At 38.2% G+C, this 17,997-nt stretch overlaps 1 protein-coding gene across 1 annotated transcript in view; it reads right to left on the bottom strand.

The window, feature by feature from the left end:
* BANK1 (B cell scaffold protein with ankyrin repeats 1) overlaps positions 1 to 17,997 on the bottom strand; it is a 162,316-nt gene that overhangs the window by 113,771 nt on the left and 30,548 nt on the right. The window contains exon 3 of the mRNA XM_052775516.1: positions 10,788 to 10,853. Within this exon, the coding sequence (XP_052631476.1) occupies positions 10,788 to 10,853 (66 nt within the window). The remainder of the gene's footprint in view (positions 1 to 10,787; positions 10,854 to 17,997) is intronic.

The raw sequence follows: 17,997 nt of genomic DNA on the forward strand, positions 1-17,997 counted from the left end.
ATTCAGCATCAGTGTTGGTAATTCACAATTAAGTTTTCTCACTTCTTGCTTGCCTTTATTTTCCCCATATGTACCAGTTTGTCTGATAGAGAACGTTCCCTTTCCTTACCAACCTTGCCTTGCTTAAGAAAGCATAGATTTAATAAACTTCTTCTATAATAAATGTGCCTGCCAAGTGAAGTTATGCCTGGGAATGTATTGCAGAAACATGGGTATGTTATGTCTGATGTAGAATTTTTTTTTTCCAGAGATGTGCTTTGATTGTTAGAGAGATCTCAGAAAAAGACAAAAATAAAGGGCAGGTTCAATGTGCATCACCAACTAGTAAAATCTTCCCAGCCTACTCCTGCTTATATTCTCATGCTTTTAAGGCAAAGTAATTTTGAATTTAAGCTGTGAATTTAGTGTAGATTGGTAAAATTACACTGAACCTATGTGTAGACATACTTTGCTGAATTGAAGTAATTTTAATTCCATTTGCTTTAATTTATTTTGAAAGTTAAATAGGCTACACTGGACAAAGGCTATTTTGATTCTGAATGAGAATCCACCCACAGTTCAATGCAGTTTAACTATTCCAGCTCAAAAAGTAAGTACTTTAATTTCTCTGATTATCACTCTGAAGACTAGACTTTATTTAGCTCCGCCCTTCAGAAAAAGGAAGGCCTGAACCCTTGCTGAGGAAAACAGTTAGGATACTGTATGCCCACAGCACGTACTTGGGGAATATTATATGTCCATATTTTAAGTCACTCATAAATCTTAAGTGCATAGAATTTACTTCAGAAGACAACTCATATGAGTTGCTGCTTCTGAAATTTTTTCTGCCACTTTAGGCAAAGGAGTCTTGCAAAGACAAGAAACGTTTCATTATCAGATGACAAAATGAAAGGACTGAATAACAAATCTGGTAAGCGCTGGATTCTCGGATGTCAGCCTTCTGTCAGTGATCGTTCTTCAAGGATCATGTGGATGCATTCTAATCTATGTGAAGTTCATGACAGCTTTATTTCTACAGTCTGCACTCTACTTATCCAAGATGACAGTAGTTACTTCCACCTTTTAACGTCCACAATAACTCACCTACTGAGAAGGTTAATGCTAGTGCTGACAAGTTGGTTTAAATTAGGATAATGTTTTCCTCCCACATTAACTGCATTTTAATATTTTTATTATGCCTAGTGACATATAACTACAATATCAGGACTTCAACCCAGTCAGTATTGGGATTGCACAGCCCTAGAGTTTAGACAAATTATTAAGAAATGTGGCTTTTACATCAAAGACTTGGATATTTAAGAGAATGAGGGATTCCCCTGCTGACTGTGAAAGTGGTTAGCAATTTATTACCTAAAAACCATTAAGCAAGACCTCTTTCACTAAACATCAGGTCTACCTGACAATCAATGAAAGCCACGTACAGCAGTCCAAGAATAACAGGGATCTATATTATCACTACTATATATTTAATAACCAAGCTCCAAAGCCACCATCTCCAGCACTCAGATTCCTGCCAGCAGTTGCACACTATCTGTCCTAAAATGTGGAACATGAAACAACCACGTGAAGTGTTATTTTAAATGCTGTTTAGCAATACACCAGAGATTAAGCAAGCCTTGGCTTGGTGGCATTAACTAAAACAATGTAGCTCATAAGGGTTTAATGCTATAGTAATGAGATTCTAGTAACACAAATGGAGCAATGTTTGTTTAATGTGGGGAGAAGGTGTTGCCTGACGTACAAGTCTTTTGAACATTTACATTTTGGACATCTTCACTGTGAATCCGCTTTACAGTCTTGCTTTTAACCTGAAAGCAAGGGCTAGGGAGCTCCACTAATTGCTAAGGCTTTCAGAAAAATCATCATTTAACAAGAAATTACAACTGTAGGTGAAGATTAGCTTAAAAGGAACATACAAGGAACATCATTATAATGCTGGAATATCTAAGAGAGAGGACTTACTAAAGGGTATTTGTTGCTTGGAGAATGTGTTCTTTTAACGTTTTATATAATGGTGACCTATTTGTGTAGTTCTTAAAATGTAGCAGTACTGATTAAAATAATGGATGAATAAAATCGGACCCTTTCTTGTAGGATCGAAGTATAAGAAATTATTAACTATAGCTAATGATGCTTAGACAGCACTATGAGCTAGAAGCTAAAAAGAAAGGAAAATCTATGATAATCTTCCCTTGGGTATTCAGGGCAGTCCTACTGGGAATTATCATCTATTATAGATGGTAATGCTCCATTTCCATCAGGTTACTTTTGTTGGCTTACTTTTGACAAATATCTACTGCTGATGGTCACATTGAAAGGACTGATCTTAAATTTAAGTTCATATTTAAATAATAAAATATCGCACACATTTACTGTAACAGTTATTCACTTCATTGGGCACAGTGCTGATGTTTTCAATTTTACTTCAATGTTCTCTCTTAATTCATGTAACTTCAATACATCAATTTGGTATATTTTACACAAAACCTTTTGGAATGCATTACTGCTTTCAATTTAACATTTTTAACTGAATTCATGAAATGACTTTGAAATTGCATTCCTTAGCATAAACGGAGAAATTTTAATGAAGCCTCTCTAGTCTCTTGTGGATTCAACAATTAATGCCTCACCATGGCTTCTGAACAAATTTCATGCCACATCCAACCCCCCCCCCATCCCCCAAATTCTAACTTTTCAAATACACTCTTTAGCTATGCCTGTTGCTCTCTACATGAGGATTATAAATTGTCTCTGTCTTTGATTACTTGGTACTTGCTACATGTTTTGAGACAACAATGTATGTGACAGATTTGGGGTATTAAAAATAGCAGAAAACAAACTCATGAAAGATTTATGTGTTTTCTAAGGCTACCCATGGAACGAATCTCACAGCCAAAATTCAGTTGCTTTTACAAAAGCAAAATGCCTGCTAGCTTTAGAAATTTCAGTTCTTCCTCAAGTCTTGCGAAAGCAATGCTTGCTGAAGAACTGAAACTGCACCACAAAAAAGGTCCTAATTTATCCCTAGATCAAACAACATATAAGAGGATGAGAAATATTGGCAAATCAGGTTAGGCAGATGACAAGGTGGAAAGGTAATTAAGCACATGTGGCCAACTTGCCATGTGAAAGAAAAGACAGGGTGTTCCAGTGTCAAAGATTAAAACAAAGAGGATTACGGGGAAGAGCACTTACGCTAAATTCAGCAGATCATTTAAGTGCAGGAGCATGTAATATGGTAGGACCACTCCCCAGCATGATGTGAGGTAAAGGCAGAGGTAGTCCTACTGGGATCTGTGAAGTACAATTCAAAAGGTGCTTGTGTATAAGTGACTTTCGTGCAATTCAAAAGCTTAAAGTGAAACACGTGTGAGCCACACAGAAAAAAATGAAGTAACCTTCTGTAATGTGGAAAAATCAAGAAAAAAGACTTAGGCACATAATATTCTTCCTGCAATCCACCATAAGTTTATCATAGGCATTTATGAAAGTTAATCCTCTTAAAGTATGGGTATTTGTAAATGCTGTATGAACTCAGCAGAGAGTGCAGCAGAGTGGGATGGAAAGGCAGCCTCTAACTGCATAAATTGCTTTATGAATGACCTGAGAAAGGCTATGAGAAACATGGAGACAGAAAATATCCACCACATTGGGCTTCATTCAATGAGCCTGTTTTCCTCAGCATGAACACAGGATTTACTCATTTTTACCATAAGCCCTTTCTAAGATATGATTTCAAAGCAAATCCCCTTTTCTGCTCTGCTGAAAAGTTTTCTCTTACTGATGGTGAGAGAGGGCTTAGGAATGGAAAGGTTCCTAAAAATCACAGAAAATTATTAAACACATACTCAAACATATAAACATCTAACTCAAATCTTAATTTCTTTCATTTGTTTTCTACCATATATAAATTCCAGACCAAGGTAAACATATTCATTATTGAACAAGCTTTAAATAATGTTTCTCTCTATGCTGAATCATCTACCTTTTGCAAATACATTGACAGTTATCTTTGTTTTTCTCAAAAGCATTCTCAGTCCCAGTTTCTCCTGCACGGTTGAGTAGTTCTGTCAAAAACAGTAGCTTTCTGCGAGTTGGCCTATTTTGCCCATGTCTCCAAAATGTTTCTATTACTTTATTTATGGTGAACAATTTTTCTCGCAAATGAGCATCAAATTGACAGTTCCTTTAAAAGCTATGAAGAACAGTTTTTCCTTTTCTGAATATTTGGAGTTGGTGTTTATGTCATCTTAGCAACTGATGGTGCTGTAATTTTCATTCACATCTATTTCACTCCCGTAACAGAGCAATCCCTGGACACCCCCCTCCATCTATTGTTTTATGCATTACTATATAGCTGTAGGCAAAGATTGTTTGTGAAGGTGCATACCCCCCTGTTCTTGTACTATCGGGTATGTTTTTGTACACAACAATTTACCACTCTGATATAATTGTAGCCTAATGGAGTCATCATAAAAGCATCTAAACACAATATAAAAGTCTTATTATGTGTAGCCATATCGGATCTGATAGTGAAAACAAAAAATCCTGCCTTCAAATAACTCCAAAACAGCAAAACCCAATTTACCATTAATTTATCAATAATCTTTAAGAAATAATATGCATGAAACTGTAGGCATTTATATACACATATATATATACACTTCCATATGATTTTAACTGTGTATACAGAGGCAATCTAAGGTTATGACAACTAACTAGCTCCTAACTGGTCTGTGGCTTGGAAGAAAGATTTGTCTTAAACTCAGAAATCAGTGCTTTGGTTAGGATGCATACATTTAGATGCTTTCTGGGAATAAGTTTATCTTTAAATATCAATTCATGTTATTATTTTTAATGCAATCAATTCTATGATTTTCAGCTGCAGCAGCAGCACTAATAATATGACCACTCTGCTGAGCTTTAGACACATAGAATCTAAAGAGACTGTCCCAGAGAGTTTCTAAACTATTAGGCACACTGATTAGTTTGGAAATAATAACTACTGCCTGAGGTCATTTAGGTGCTGAGCAGAACTGTTGATGGAGCCCAAGCCTGTTATTTCCAGTTTCTACATTCTGGATACTTTCATCCTGCTGCCGCTTGTGCTGGTTTTGGCTGGGGTAGAGTTAATTTTCTTCATAGTAGCTAGTATGTGGCTCTGCTTTGGATTTGTGCTGGAAACAGTGTTGGTAACACAGTGATGTTTTAGTTACTGCTGAGCACTGCTTACGCAGAGCCAAGGCCTTTTCTGCTTCTCACCCCACTCCACCAGCGAGGAGGCTGGGGGGGCACACGAAGTTGGGAGGGGACACAGCTGGGACAGCTGACCCCAACTGACCAAAGGGATATTCCAGACCATATGATGTCATGCTTCAGCATATAAAGCTGGGAGAAGAAGAAGGAAGCGGCGGGGGGACATTCGGAGTGATGGCGTTTGTCTTCCCAAGTAACTGTTACACATGATGGAGCCCTGCTTTCCTGGAGATGGCTGAACACCTGCCTGCCGATGGGAAGTGGTGAATTAATTCCTTGTTTTGCTTTGCTTGCGTGCGTGGCTTTTGCCTGACCTATTAAACTGTCTTTATCTCAACCCATGATTTTTCTCACTTCTACCCTTCTGATTCTCTCCCCCATCCCACTGTGAGGGAGGTGAGTGAGCAGCTGTGGGGTGCTTAGTGGCCGGCTGGGGTTAAACCACGACACTTCTCCAGGGAGAAGCAAGCTGAAGTCTGGCCCTCTGTGTGCACCAGCAGTTCTGTTATTAAAGCCTAATGTTTTATTAAAGACTTCTACCACAGTAAGAACACTTTGGCATTTTTGTTCCATTTCTCTGTGGTACCAGCACACACATATCTCAGCTCTGTTTCAGTGAAGGATTATACAGCACTAAACATTGCCCAAAATCTGAGATGTGCTGTTACAACAACAGGGACAGGTTATCCTCCTGCTGCTGACTCAAATTACCACTGAAGACGAAAGGACTGATAGCAGAGGCATCCAGGGTTGTGAGCAGACCTCCAAAATTTGTTTGCCTGATAAAATGGTCCTGCAACTTCCTTATTATTCCAAAGGGGTTAGCTGCAGCTGCCTAGTGGCTCTATTATCTCTAAACTACATTTCAAGCCTCTTATAACTGGCCTGGCACAAACTGCACACTGTGCTTGGACACAGAAGTGGCACGTGGCTACATTTTGAATTACTAGATATAAAAGAATACAGTTAGAGAGGAGCATTTTAGAATCAAGTCATATTTCAGGGAAGCATACCTGGCAGGCAGGCCAAAAGCTCAGATTTCAGGCTGAATATGGGTTTAAGATTCTACAGATATCACCCTCAAGGAACTACTAGTGAGTAGCCAAACTTTCCCCTCTTGGCCATGTTTGAAGCTATTCTCTTGATGAAGAATATTCTTTACAGTCATCAAAGTTCAAAAAATGACATGGCTGGAAGGTCATGAAGTTTAACATAACTGAAAAATCCTTTAACAACTGCATTGGGAGAGGCTGGGGGGGGGAGAGACACTGGTAGCTGGCATTCTCAGCCTTCGTCCTACTCAAAGTACAGGATACATATCATTGATAGTATCCAAACGTTTACTGACACAATTCAATATACTCCACGTTATAGCATCCCTTAAATCAATCTGGTAACAGAAGCTAGCTTGGACTGCAGTAGTTCATTTACCAAATAGCGTATCGTAGTCTGAGTATGACAGCAGAGCTCCAATACTTGCACAGGGCTCTTATCGATGCCTGGATGAAATTTATGATGCTGTTCTTGATCTGTGCAGGTCTAAATTACGTGGGACTTGTCTATCTAAGAGACCACATGTCTCCCTGTGCCATGCTGCCACAGCTGCTGTCAGCGGAAAGACTCACGCCAGACACATTTGGTATTAAAGAAGGAAAAAAAAAAAGTGAATTGTCAGCAAGACTTACTCACTAGGGGACAGGCTGCTTTGCAATTTATTCCCACCTTTGGTTTGAAATAGCTAAAATCTATTGACCCTTAAAGCAGGCTAAAAGGTACGCTGCTTTCTCAGGAACACAATGAAGAGTGATATTTTTAGACACATCTGAAAATCATGCTTGCTCTCTAACTCCTGATTATTTTCCTTTTGTTAGGGTTATGAATAGGAAAGTAATCTAAGGTCTTTCTCTTTTAAGACACTGTCCTTGAATCCAACACTTAGACACCAGAATAAGCACATTTTACTACAACAGGATTTCAGATAGAATTGTAGGAAAGAATAGCATAGCAGAGGTACTCTGATAGCTCTTCTTTATCTGCAGAAGGGATGCCATCTATTTTGTTACACAGTACTGGCCTTTCTCCAGTTTAGTTTTGTAAAGGGTACAGGTAACGCAGTATGCACATACATGTTAGTTTGATGAGACCTCTGAGCAGGACCAAAAGATGTCTGCTGTCAACAGACATCTGTCTAGGTGGACAGCTATTACACTTTAAAATCATCTTTTTGTGCTCCACTTGCCCATCCCTAATTGGTTCAGTTAATTAGTGCTAGGATACAAGCCTTAATAGCAACTGTTAAAAAAGACAAAGCTGTTTCAAAGAAGGGGAACAGCCTTTTTTGAAGCTGAATATCACCTAATGGGTATCTAAATCTGAGGTAGCTTTATTTTGCAGGTAAAATAATGAATGCCAATTCCACAATAATGCATTCACATTTTATCTGTGTGGTTACAAGGCTGTATACCCAGATCCTAGTAAGATTGCTTTGCTTTTCTAAACTTAGTACTAATTATAAATAATGATTCTTTGGGGACCAGAAAATTTTCTGAGGAACCACATGGGAATTTCTCAAAATACAGCTTTCTAGTAATAAAACTAAGTCTACTTTTCTTATATAGAAACCAGAAATAAAGTAAACACATAACAACATTTGTGAGTGGCTAAAGAGCTGAGTTGTTCAGTTATCACCAACAGGAATGAATCCTCATACATTCATATCATGGTGATTAGTATTCCATAACTGGATCTTTTCCATCACTCACTAGCAAATCAATTGTTTTCACATCTGCTTGTAGCTCATATTTCCCCAAAGGATCTCAGTGATCATATTGTTTTTCCATTTTCCAATGTACTGTTTGACCTTTTCCCTCAAGGCCTTGCAAAATTCACTTTAGTCAATCACTTCTTATTGATTGTTAGCACTTGCTCATTCCTTACCTATCTTTGCTTTATTGGATATAGTTTGTTTTGTTTTGGGTTTCTTTTAATACGTCCTGTCATCCACTCACTGCTCTGTCCACCATTGTTGCTTTAGATTTCTCATTTAGCTTTATACTTCTGATCTGTTCAACTTTCATTCCAGTTCAAGTCTAAATTCTGTCTTCTCTTAGCTTATCCTTTCTTTTGTACAGTATCTGCATACTCAAAACAAACTTCAGCTTTCAGCATATCAGTCTCCACTTAAGACCTTACATAAAGTGCTGTTCTCTTCTGAATTTTCAGGGTTCTAGCAAAAATCCTTTCTTGGTTTATAATCCCTCCTGACACTTCTGTTTTGTGTCATACATACAACTTAGCACTGCATACACTTCCTTCTTATTAGGAAGAAGCAAAGAGAAGGAGAGTCCCTGGAAACATTTTTTCACAGTTCATCCAAAGTCAAATTCTGTCTGGTTACCTGAAGATTCACCTACTTTCTGCAAGGCGCAAACACAGGCTTATTTGCAGCTGCTGTCTTATCTTTCTTGGCTTTGTAAAGACTGACGTGCTGAATCTTGGAAACTGCAATCATTTCACTTCTTGGGCTACTTTTCCCTGCAAAATTCTGCAGTGGTATCAGATAACTGCTCCCTGTTGCACCACCACAGAAGAAATGTCGACCACATATTTCCTTACACTCATTCGGGAGTCAGTCTTAACCTCACATACAGGATACAATTACTGGGAATCTCTCTTTTCTAGTTGGTCCTTTCACTCATCACAGCAATTGAGAATCTCTTTGGTCCTCTTAGCAATAACTAGACATCATTAACCAGCAGAAGCTACATACGATCAGTGCTATCAAGATGACTGCCAAAAGCTGACTGAGAACTGTGGTCAAGGCAACTTCAGCAAAGATTTCAAGTGAAATTTTTGCTTTTAATGCAAGACTTTCTCAGCTGGAAAATCCTCAATTCACTTTATTACAACATCAACCATTCAGCTGATGGGAAACTTAGACTTAAAGCTTCTCTTCAAGTCCCCGTATAAAGCAAAAAAGGATTCATATAAAAAGAGTCAGGGTTTAAAGTGGGAGTAGCTTGGAGGAACATCTCCCCAGTCCTTTCTTTTCTTGGGATTCTGTTTTCTCTGACCATTCCCTCTTTTACTGTCTCATTTTTTGGACATCATGATCATGAATGAGAGGAACAGTGATGCCAGCTTATGGACCACCTGGATGATGAGCCAGTAATGACAAAAAGCCTTCTTTATACCAACGAACTTCTTCAGTGCACTGACCCATGGCACATTCAACACAGGACCAAAAGAGACATCCTTAGAAACCTTGACAATAGTTCTGCAGGGATAAAACAGTGCAGCTTTACAGCAGCTTTCTGCTTGAGATCACACCAGTACACCCAAGATGCCAAGAGAGTCACAAACAGTCCCTATCAGAAAGGAGGGGGAACTAACAGGAGAAGATTTAGTAGAGAAAAACAGTTGGCGCTAAATACTCCCTTCCACACTATACACATTTCAAAGGGGCGTATTTCCAACTAGTTCTGGTCTGGACCTGTAGGATGCACACCTTTTAGTGTCTGAAGTGCACCCAGTGAGCTCCCTGAGTGCACTTTCCCTTTTAGTTTTATCTGAAAGGAATCCAATCCACATGCTCCAAGATTCTTCTGCATTGTGAACCAAAGCATGCTAAGCAGGAATGACTGGAGTATTTAAAAGCACACAAATTGATGCTCGTGTCTTGAAACTAACTAAAGAAGCTAAAATTCTAAACTCCATATATCACTGACATGTATATTGAATTTGTGCCAGTAAGGAAGAGCCAGTGAGCTTGCAGCATCCTTCTGCTCTTATACCTCACCAGCAAAACGGACCCACAGAGCCAGTAACCTCAGAGTCCAGCAGCACAGAACTGCTATGCCAGGAATTCCAAAATAACTTACTTGTCTTTTTCCATCAGTCAGCATGCTGGTGCTGTTAAGCCAATCACTTCACAACAGTGTCAACCCAGAAATAAAGTTATTTAAGTAAGAACTGGGGATAGGAAACATGTTATGTAGCTCTTTACTAAAAGCAAGTGGAGATTTTGCCAGTCTGTTTTCCCTACTAAGACTCTTTATGGGCTTTCACATATATAAATAAACAAGAACGGCAAATGTCAACAGGAGCAGAAGTTGTGATGCAGGGCTTCTCCCAACCACTGGCTGCCAATGAACAGTGCTGCAAATGTAACGCGAGTAGGACTGATCTATCCGAAATTTCAAATTAGCTCTCTCTTTACTACAAGCAAAACTCCTCATGCTGGGAACAGAAAAGGAAAGCTCTCCATGTCTTCCTTTTTCTCTACTCTGAAATTAAAGGAAAAAGGAAACATCCCTGTTGAATCTCCTCCCCTTTTCACACTCCTCACAGGAATGTGTGGGTATAGATGGATGGGTGGACATTTGAGAACAAGGCATGTTCCTCTACACAACTGTAAGCTATGGTAAGGTTAGTTTATTGCCTTTCACATCTGACAAAATATAAGAAAACAAATTTAATTTTCTGAAGAGTACTGGCTTTATTTGAGTAAATGCAAGGGGAATTCAACTCACCGTCTGCAAGAACTGCTTCATAGATGTAAGATGAAGAGTCTCCAGGATTTTCATTCTGTGGCTTACCTAGGAAAAAAGAATAATTCTTTAATTGTATCTACTTGGAAATGTCTTTAACTGCTCATCAACTCTGATGACAGCGATCATTGCTATCCTACTTGACTGTTTCACAGAATGTTTAGTTTGCTCTAAGGAAGGTCTTAGCATCAGAAATCAACCTGGGAAAAAAAAAATGGCAAAATAAAACAGAGTTAAGAAAAAAATAGACAAGCAACCTAAAAGCTCAGAAATAAGGAAATACCATGACACTGATTTCCACTTGCTTTTTTTAGATTCAATTCTGTATGCTATTTTAGATGTAGGATGAAGCTATTTTAAAGATACAGTTTTGCAGATAGAAAAAAAAAAATCCAAGGGCTAGGGGAGAAGAATAAGCCTATAGAGATCTTTAGATAGAATTGTATTTACCCCTTTTCAGTAAACATCCCTGTGACTGATCTTTTCAATTTACTATAGCAGGTAAGAAATATGGGCTTGAGGAAGAAGAGAAGTTTCCCTGAAAGTCAATATAGCAAACAATGGGAGAGGAGTTGGGCAAAAGGAAAGAGAATGGAATCATGTGCAGGAAAGTGAGAAACGGAAGATGGATGCAGGCATTGGGGTTTGGAAGACAAGAAAACTGTGCAGGGCTGTGTTTGATAATACAATAAATCTGGCTACAGAGGTCCCAGTACTGGGTCAAAAAAGCAATGGCCACATTATGTAAAGTACTGGTCAAATCTTAAAAACCTCTCTATCAGTTCCAATTTGTTGAAATTATTTTGATGGCTTAATAACTACCAGGAGACTTTCTGCCATATTATGCAGTATCTGTCTATGCAGTATCTGTCTATGCCACTCTTTCTTTATGCTGGATCAAGTTATCACCTGTTTTTCCACATCTGAGGTAATATTGACGTAAAAGATATAAGGCCTGCTAGAGCTCCGTATCGTGAGATTCAGCTAACTCACAAACAGGAGCTTGTATAGCATCTGTGGGACCCTGATCAGAATTCCATGTATATTGCTGGGTGCTCCAGAAATGAATAACCAATATTGCTACAAGGGACAAGACTGAAAAGCAAGAGTCACTGGGTAAAGACGCCAGGCCTAGGATGAGAAGACAAGCCTAAGAAAGTGATTGCTTTACAATGACTTTATTAAGGTTGCAAAAAAACAAACACTCAAAAGCAATCTTTCTCCTTTGTAGTACATTGTTGACTATTTCTTTTAAATTGATCTGTACTGTGGACAGTGCACAAGTTAGACCTAATCTGGCATTGACTTGTAGTTTTGTACTTAAAGAAGGTGTTGTTTACGATATTCTGATTCAGTTATTCTTGTAATAACAAGAGTCCAGTGAATGAGGAGAGGATTCCAGTGAGAGAAAGGACAGTGATATTAGCTGATTGCTGCTCTAGAGAATTTAGGTAATTTCAGGTTCCCATCCTGAAGTTTTGAGGCAAAAAGCTGAGGCTTTTAAAACATGCTTTTCAGAAGTGCTCATTAGTTTTGTATTGCACTTTCTGTGAAAGACCTTACAGCTGACCTGCAGACATCTGAGCAGTCACAAACGCATCTGAAATTAAAGGGAGTTTGAATACGGATGTAAAAAATACTGTATACTGGTAAGTGTTATGAAAAGTAATGTCTTAAAAAAGCGGTATCAGAAGTGGAAGAAATGCTTCACCCTGATCTTGCTAAATACTAGTATGTAAAATGATGATAAAATAAAATAATGTTTGGACAGCACTCAATACAGAAAGGAGTTCTTCAGGAAAGCACGTTAGGAAATTAATAATTCTGTTTTCTCACCAGGATTTGAATGGCATTCAATACATAAATAATGCAACTGCAAACTCAAACACAAACCAAAGTATAAAAAACCCTTTAATTAACTGAGCAGTATTTATGCTGTGCACTAATGAGGGCAGGTTCTTGGGGGGGGGCAGGAAGAATGAACTTACGTAATTAAAGGCAATTATGCCTATGAACAAGGCTCCTAACTAAAGTTTAATAGGCTACTATGTACCTTTAACTTTTTGACTTTTGAACACCTAACTTTTTAACTGTAATAACATTTTCTGGACCAAGTTCTGTCCTCATAGCCATTCAAGTAAGTGCAGAGAGACCCTACCAAGAGCAAAATCTGATTCTATATGAAAATCTGTTCTTTTGCTATCCTAGTATTGATTTTTTTTTTCCAGTATGAACTTAAATAGGTGCTACACTTCATTTTTTCAGGGATAGGTGTTACAATTTTTTTAATCTGGAGAACAACATGACCCTTATTTTATCCTATTTCCAAGAAGCTGACACTAACTTAACAGAAGTACATCACAGTGAAATTACAAATAGCAATTTTGTTATAACAACACTTGTGTGCCAAAAAATATACAAAGAATGCATTTCCAGAGGACTTCTCTAGATGCCTTCCAATAATAAATTTTCAGTAATTGTGATTGGTAACCGCAGTGCAAAACCTGATGAGAGTCAATAATACATTGTATGAAGGACATGTAAGAGTACAGATTCACACAGCCATTTTACAGTTCTAGCTGCAAAACACCTGCTGGAAATCTTAAACTTAAATTATTTGTAAACTTTAGAAATAGCCTCACAACCACAGCTAAATACTGACTGATGACTGTTGAGCCATAAACAAGACATAACTTTGGATGGTGTCCACTTGCAACCTTGAAAGAGCAGACTAATGATGATAAATCCATAAATTAATTTTAAAAATAAAAAATTTATAACCTAAACAAACAACAGTAAAATCACAGTACATTAATCTAAATTAGTACATGCTGTTGCAGTAATGCTCATGTTTTAGTCATTTGAATTTTATTATAAACACATTTTTTATGAGCTTGTCCTAAATGCTGTTAAAAAACATTCACTTTAAGGTGTCAGTGCATTCACTTTTCCAGGTATAAGCAGTTTTCATCCAATTAGTGTCAAAATAAGAGGAAAAAACATCACATACATGATGCATACTTCAGAATCCAATGGTACAGGTCACCATGACTGGCTAGACAGATCAAAACATGAGCTGCTAAGAAACCTGATTATATAACGAATAAAGTCTTCTCTGGATTTTGCAGAGATAAGAGAAGAAAGAACAAAGAACTCAACCAGTTTAAGCAGCAGGGGATGGCAGTCTTAACATCATATCTATGGTTGCCACCTCCACGCTCCACTTCAGTTTCTCTTCTGGCTTGAAATAGCCAGGATCACATGCCAGATGAAATAAGTTCATGACACTAACCACAGTTTTTTATTGACAATCATCCCCGTTACAAATCCCCATCACTGCACTGGCATCCCAGCAATCATTCTGTGTGGAGATGGAGAAACACAACATCTCAGGAAGATCTATTAATCTGGTAATCTTAGCAGCAGTCCCTGCAGAGCAGTTCAAAGACGCATTGCCAGGGCAAAATGGAAATGAGGACTATACCATAGCACACTTCAGCTAACAAAATGCCCCTTCTGCTCTTCTGCTTTTGATAAATTCATACAGATTATTTTTGTTTAAAAAAAAAAAAGTTTAATTGGCATTTGAGGTGCTCCTCAATAAGCAGATGACCTCACTGCCTTACAGCACCAACAGTGGTTATGTGCTGTCTGAATGTAAATACATTGGGGAAGGAGGAAAGGGAGGCACAACTGTGTGGTCTCATCTACTGCAACCTTCCCTGGCAGTGAACAAAGCCAGAACCACGTACCAACCTCCCTCTATTTACTCAATCTTGTGTGTCTATGTGAGAAATCTTTACAACCAAGACTTTAGTTCACACACACACAAAAACACACCATGTTCAGTATTCACAAGCAAACAAACCAAAAATTCTAGTGATTTTGCTTCCTTTTCAACTTTGGTTCTTGCTAGCACTTTAGCTTCATTTCTTCATAGACTCCAAGTCAGCATCAAAATCTAGATGAAACACTTGCCCATTGAGGACAATGTTAAAGTTCCCACTTAAATTAAGGGGTTTAGCTCATCAGCACAAGTCTTGCTGACAGCCTAAGAAAATACATTGCCATTGGTTACTCATATTTGAGTACCAACTTGAAGAGGATTTTAGAGGAGAACATGCAAAGCAGTGGATTCAAAACATGAAGTATTACTTCAGTGTTCAACATCATACCCAAATTCCTGGTATAATTCCAAGAAAATCTATGCCACTGTACCAGAAATGAAACAGGAGACAGATACCATAAAAGCTGATGGTAAAAATATAGTGATTTATTTCTCTTTTCTGTGACCTGCAGAATGGAAATTAGCCCCATATTTGAAGCAGGCTGAAGATTTGCATCTGTTAAGCCCTATTTTAAGCTTCCAGCCTGTTTGTCCAACATTTACTTATTAGAGACAAATACCCAATGCTAGTATCTCATTACTCCTGATCTATACCTTACTAGTAGCAGCAAAAGTTGTTTTCTTAACGTTACTCTTTTTGGTGATTAAAATTGTGTGCAAGTACACGGAATACTTTTCAGGCAACAATTAGAAATTAATAGCATATTGCTGTCTCACGTAAAAGTTACATACTAATTCTGAAAATATTTCCTGTGCTGTCAAAGACTGTGAATACAGTTTTCTAGTTGGATTATGTTACTTTATGCACCTCTTCTCACTTTTCACTACAATAGCAGATAATGAATGGATACATGTAGGTTTGTTGAGTAGTTCTCAATTATCAAACTTTATAGAAGTAGATTCTCTTCATATTTTGGCAAAAAAAAGAGGATACCACTGCTTAGAGAAAAGGCTGGAAGTGGAAGTGACAAGAGTTGTTTTGTTGAGCTGTAAACAAGGAAACCTAATAAAACAGCAAGCAGACTAATGGATACTTACAACTCCTGAGCTGTACTGGGAAGCCCCACCAAAAAGTCTCATAAAAGTGTCAGGACACTTTAGAAACAGTGTCACAGAAAATTATTTGTATTAGATAAGACCTGTTGTCTTTTTGCATCATCAATACTGAGGCACAAATAACTACAGGAGGAATTCAGGACATTTAAAGATTTAAGTAACTACCTCCAGCTGCAAATATCTCCCTCTATCTACAAATCCCCTACTTAAACATATGGCTAGCCTGGATTTGAAGTGGAAGTGTTTCAGGACTAAACAAAAAACCCAGCTATGTCTAGGCCAAAACCCCCCAGGGTACTGAATTAATACACTGAAAGTATGTCAATTTAATATAAAAAGGGGTACATAGTTCAGCAGACCAAGAAGTTGTAGAAAGAAAAAGGGAAAGGAAAAGAGAGATGCAGACAAAATGTGTCTCCTGATTCTACTTTCAGCAATATTAGGGAAAGCTGTTAAAGAAAAGTCAGAATTCTAGAGTCACACTGGGCCATCTTAGATGTTAACATAGAATAATAAAATTTCTGAGTGTTCTACTCTTTCCCAGAGATTTATCCTTTTTTATGACCACAGGCCCTTACACAAAATTCAAAACCAACTCTAAATCTGAATGTGGCAATTTCAAACATTGAAGTATTTTGTGAACAAGTCCTGCTAAAGGAATCTTTTGACAACAATAAACGTATTTGCGTTCCTCTTCATGCATAAGGTGAATATAATAAAATCACTCACCATCCAGGAAACATGTTAGAAAGGCCAGTTTCCATGTCTCAGTTCTCCCTTTACTGCTCTAAGAACATGTTCAAACAGGAATGACAAACCCTTCAGATTTTGTGTTTGAATCACATTACAGGACAAACAAGCTCTCTGCTGGGTACAAAACCCCCTGCATCTTCCATTTTATTTAGTTTTACTGAGCATTTTAATTAGTATTGGTTTTTGCCTAGAATTTTTGGCACATATACTATTTTAGAGGTAGAAGGAAGTTTTAACAGATAAAGAGCCCTACCTGCTCCAACAAGATGAAACTGGCATCACCTGGTAGGCAAAAGGTTTTGGTGAAATAATGAAATAATGGGGGGGGCGACACATATAAAATTAGATTTGTTTTGCACTCTTTCCATCTCAGACTGTAGAGACAGTGCAAAGAGAATAGCATCTAGGGGAGAAGAGACAGCTGAGAACTTACCTTGCCTAGGAACTTTGCAGAGTATGGAGAAAGCTGTAGTGGAAGGGTGGTGATTACTAACACATAAGCTAGACTGTTATTAATGCTCTTCAGGACTGTGAGGTAACAACCTGATTTAGCACCCATCTTCAGATGTTCTAACTACCCACAAGCTGCTCCTGAGCCCAGGCATCAGTTAGACCTAGGATTGAGATGGCCCGCTGTCCTAAGGGACTAACAGAATTTAGTTGCGGTGGTGCACAACAGCCTGATGCCATGTAATCATTGTAATTAAGCACATCACTAAATTTTTAGACTTCGGTGAAGTGACAGCTCTTGTTAATACTGAGGAGACAAGAAGGTACAAATGCATGGAGGAACAAGTTAACAGCAATGAACAGTTTAGGGAAAAAAAGAAATGGAAAAGCATGAAGAACATACACAAAAGTGTTTTCATCACTATCTCCAAAAGCAGAAATATAAGGGACAAAGGATAAGCACTAAAAACAATTAAAAGCAACAGAAGATGATGATCCATATGAAGAGAGATGGGAAATCTTGTGAGTGCATAGTCCTGAAGAAAGGCATAAAAAAATTGGTCCAAAGGAAAAAATAATCCAAGTATACTTAGTAACACCTTAGCAAGCCATTTTAAAAACAAGGGAAAAATCTTTTTCCCAGATGCGTAATCTGTCAAAACCCCTGCCACAGATATCACAAAAGCTAAAAGCTTAATAGGATTCTACAAAAGAATATCATAAATACAGACACTGCAAACAGTCACCATTATCTTTAAGCAAAGGTAAATAATGGTAAGACGTGCACATTTTCATTCCTCGGAGCTTAAATCAACACCCAGGTGACAGCAAATCTTGCACTTGGAATACTTTCACTGTGCAACAAAGAGCAGTGCAGAGGTCTTCTAGCAAGCACTGATCTGAGCTGGCCTGCCTGATGGCCAGGGCACACCAGTACAGAAAAAACAGGGCGAGAGCAGTTCTCAGCCATGTGTACAGAGGAGGGTTTACACACCGAAGTACCAGGCAGCAACACTACTCCCAGTCCTGGATCTAGTTCAGTCAATTGAACTTGTCTGATCCCAGCCATAGTCTATGCATCCCTGG

Source organism: Harpia harpyja, chromosome 2 (genome assembly GCF_026419915.1).
Source record: "Harpia harpyja isolate bHarHar1 chromosome 2, bHarHar1 primary haplotype, whole genome shotgun sequence".
Classification (NCBI taxonomy): domain Eukaryota; kingdom Metazoa; phylum Chordata; class Aves; order Accipitriformes; family Accipitridae; genus Harpia; species Harpia harpyja.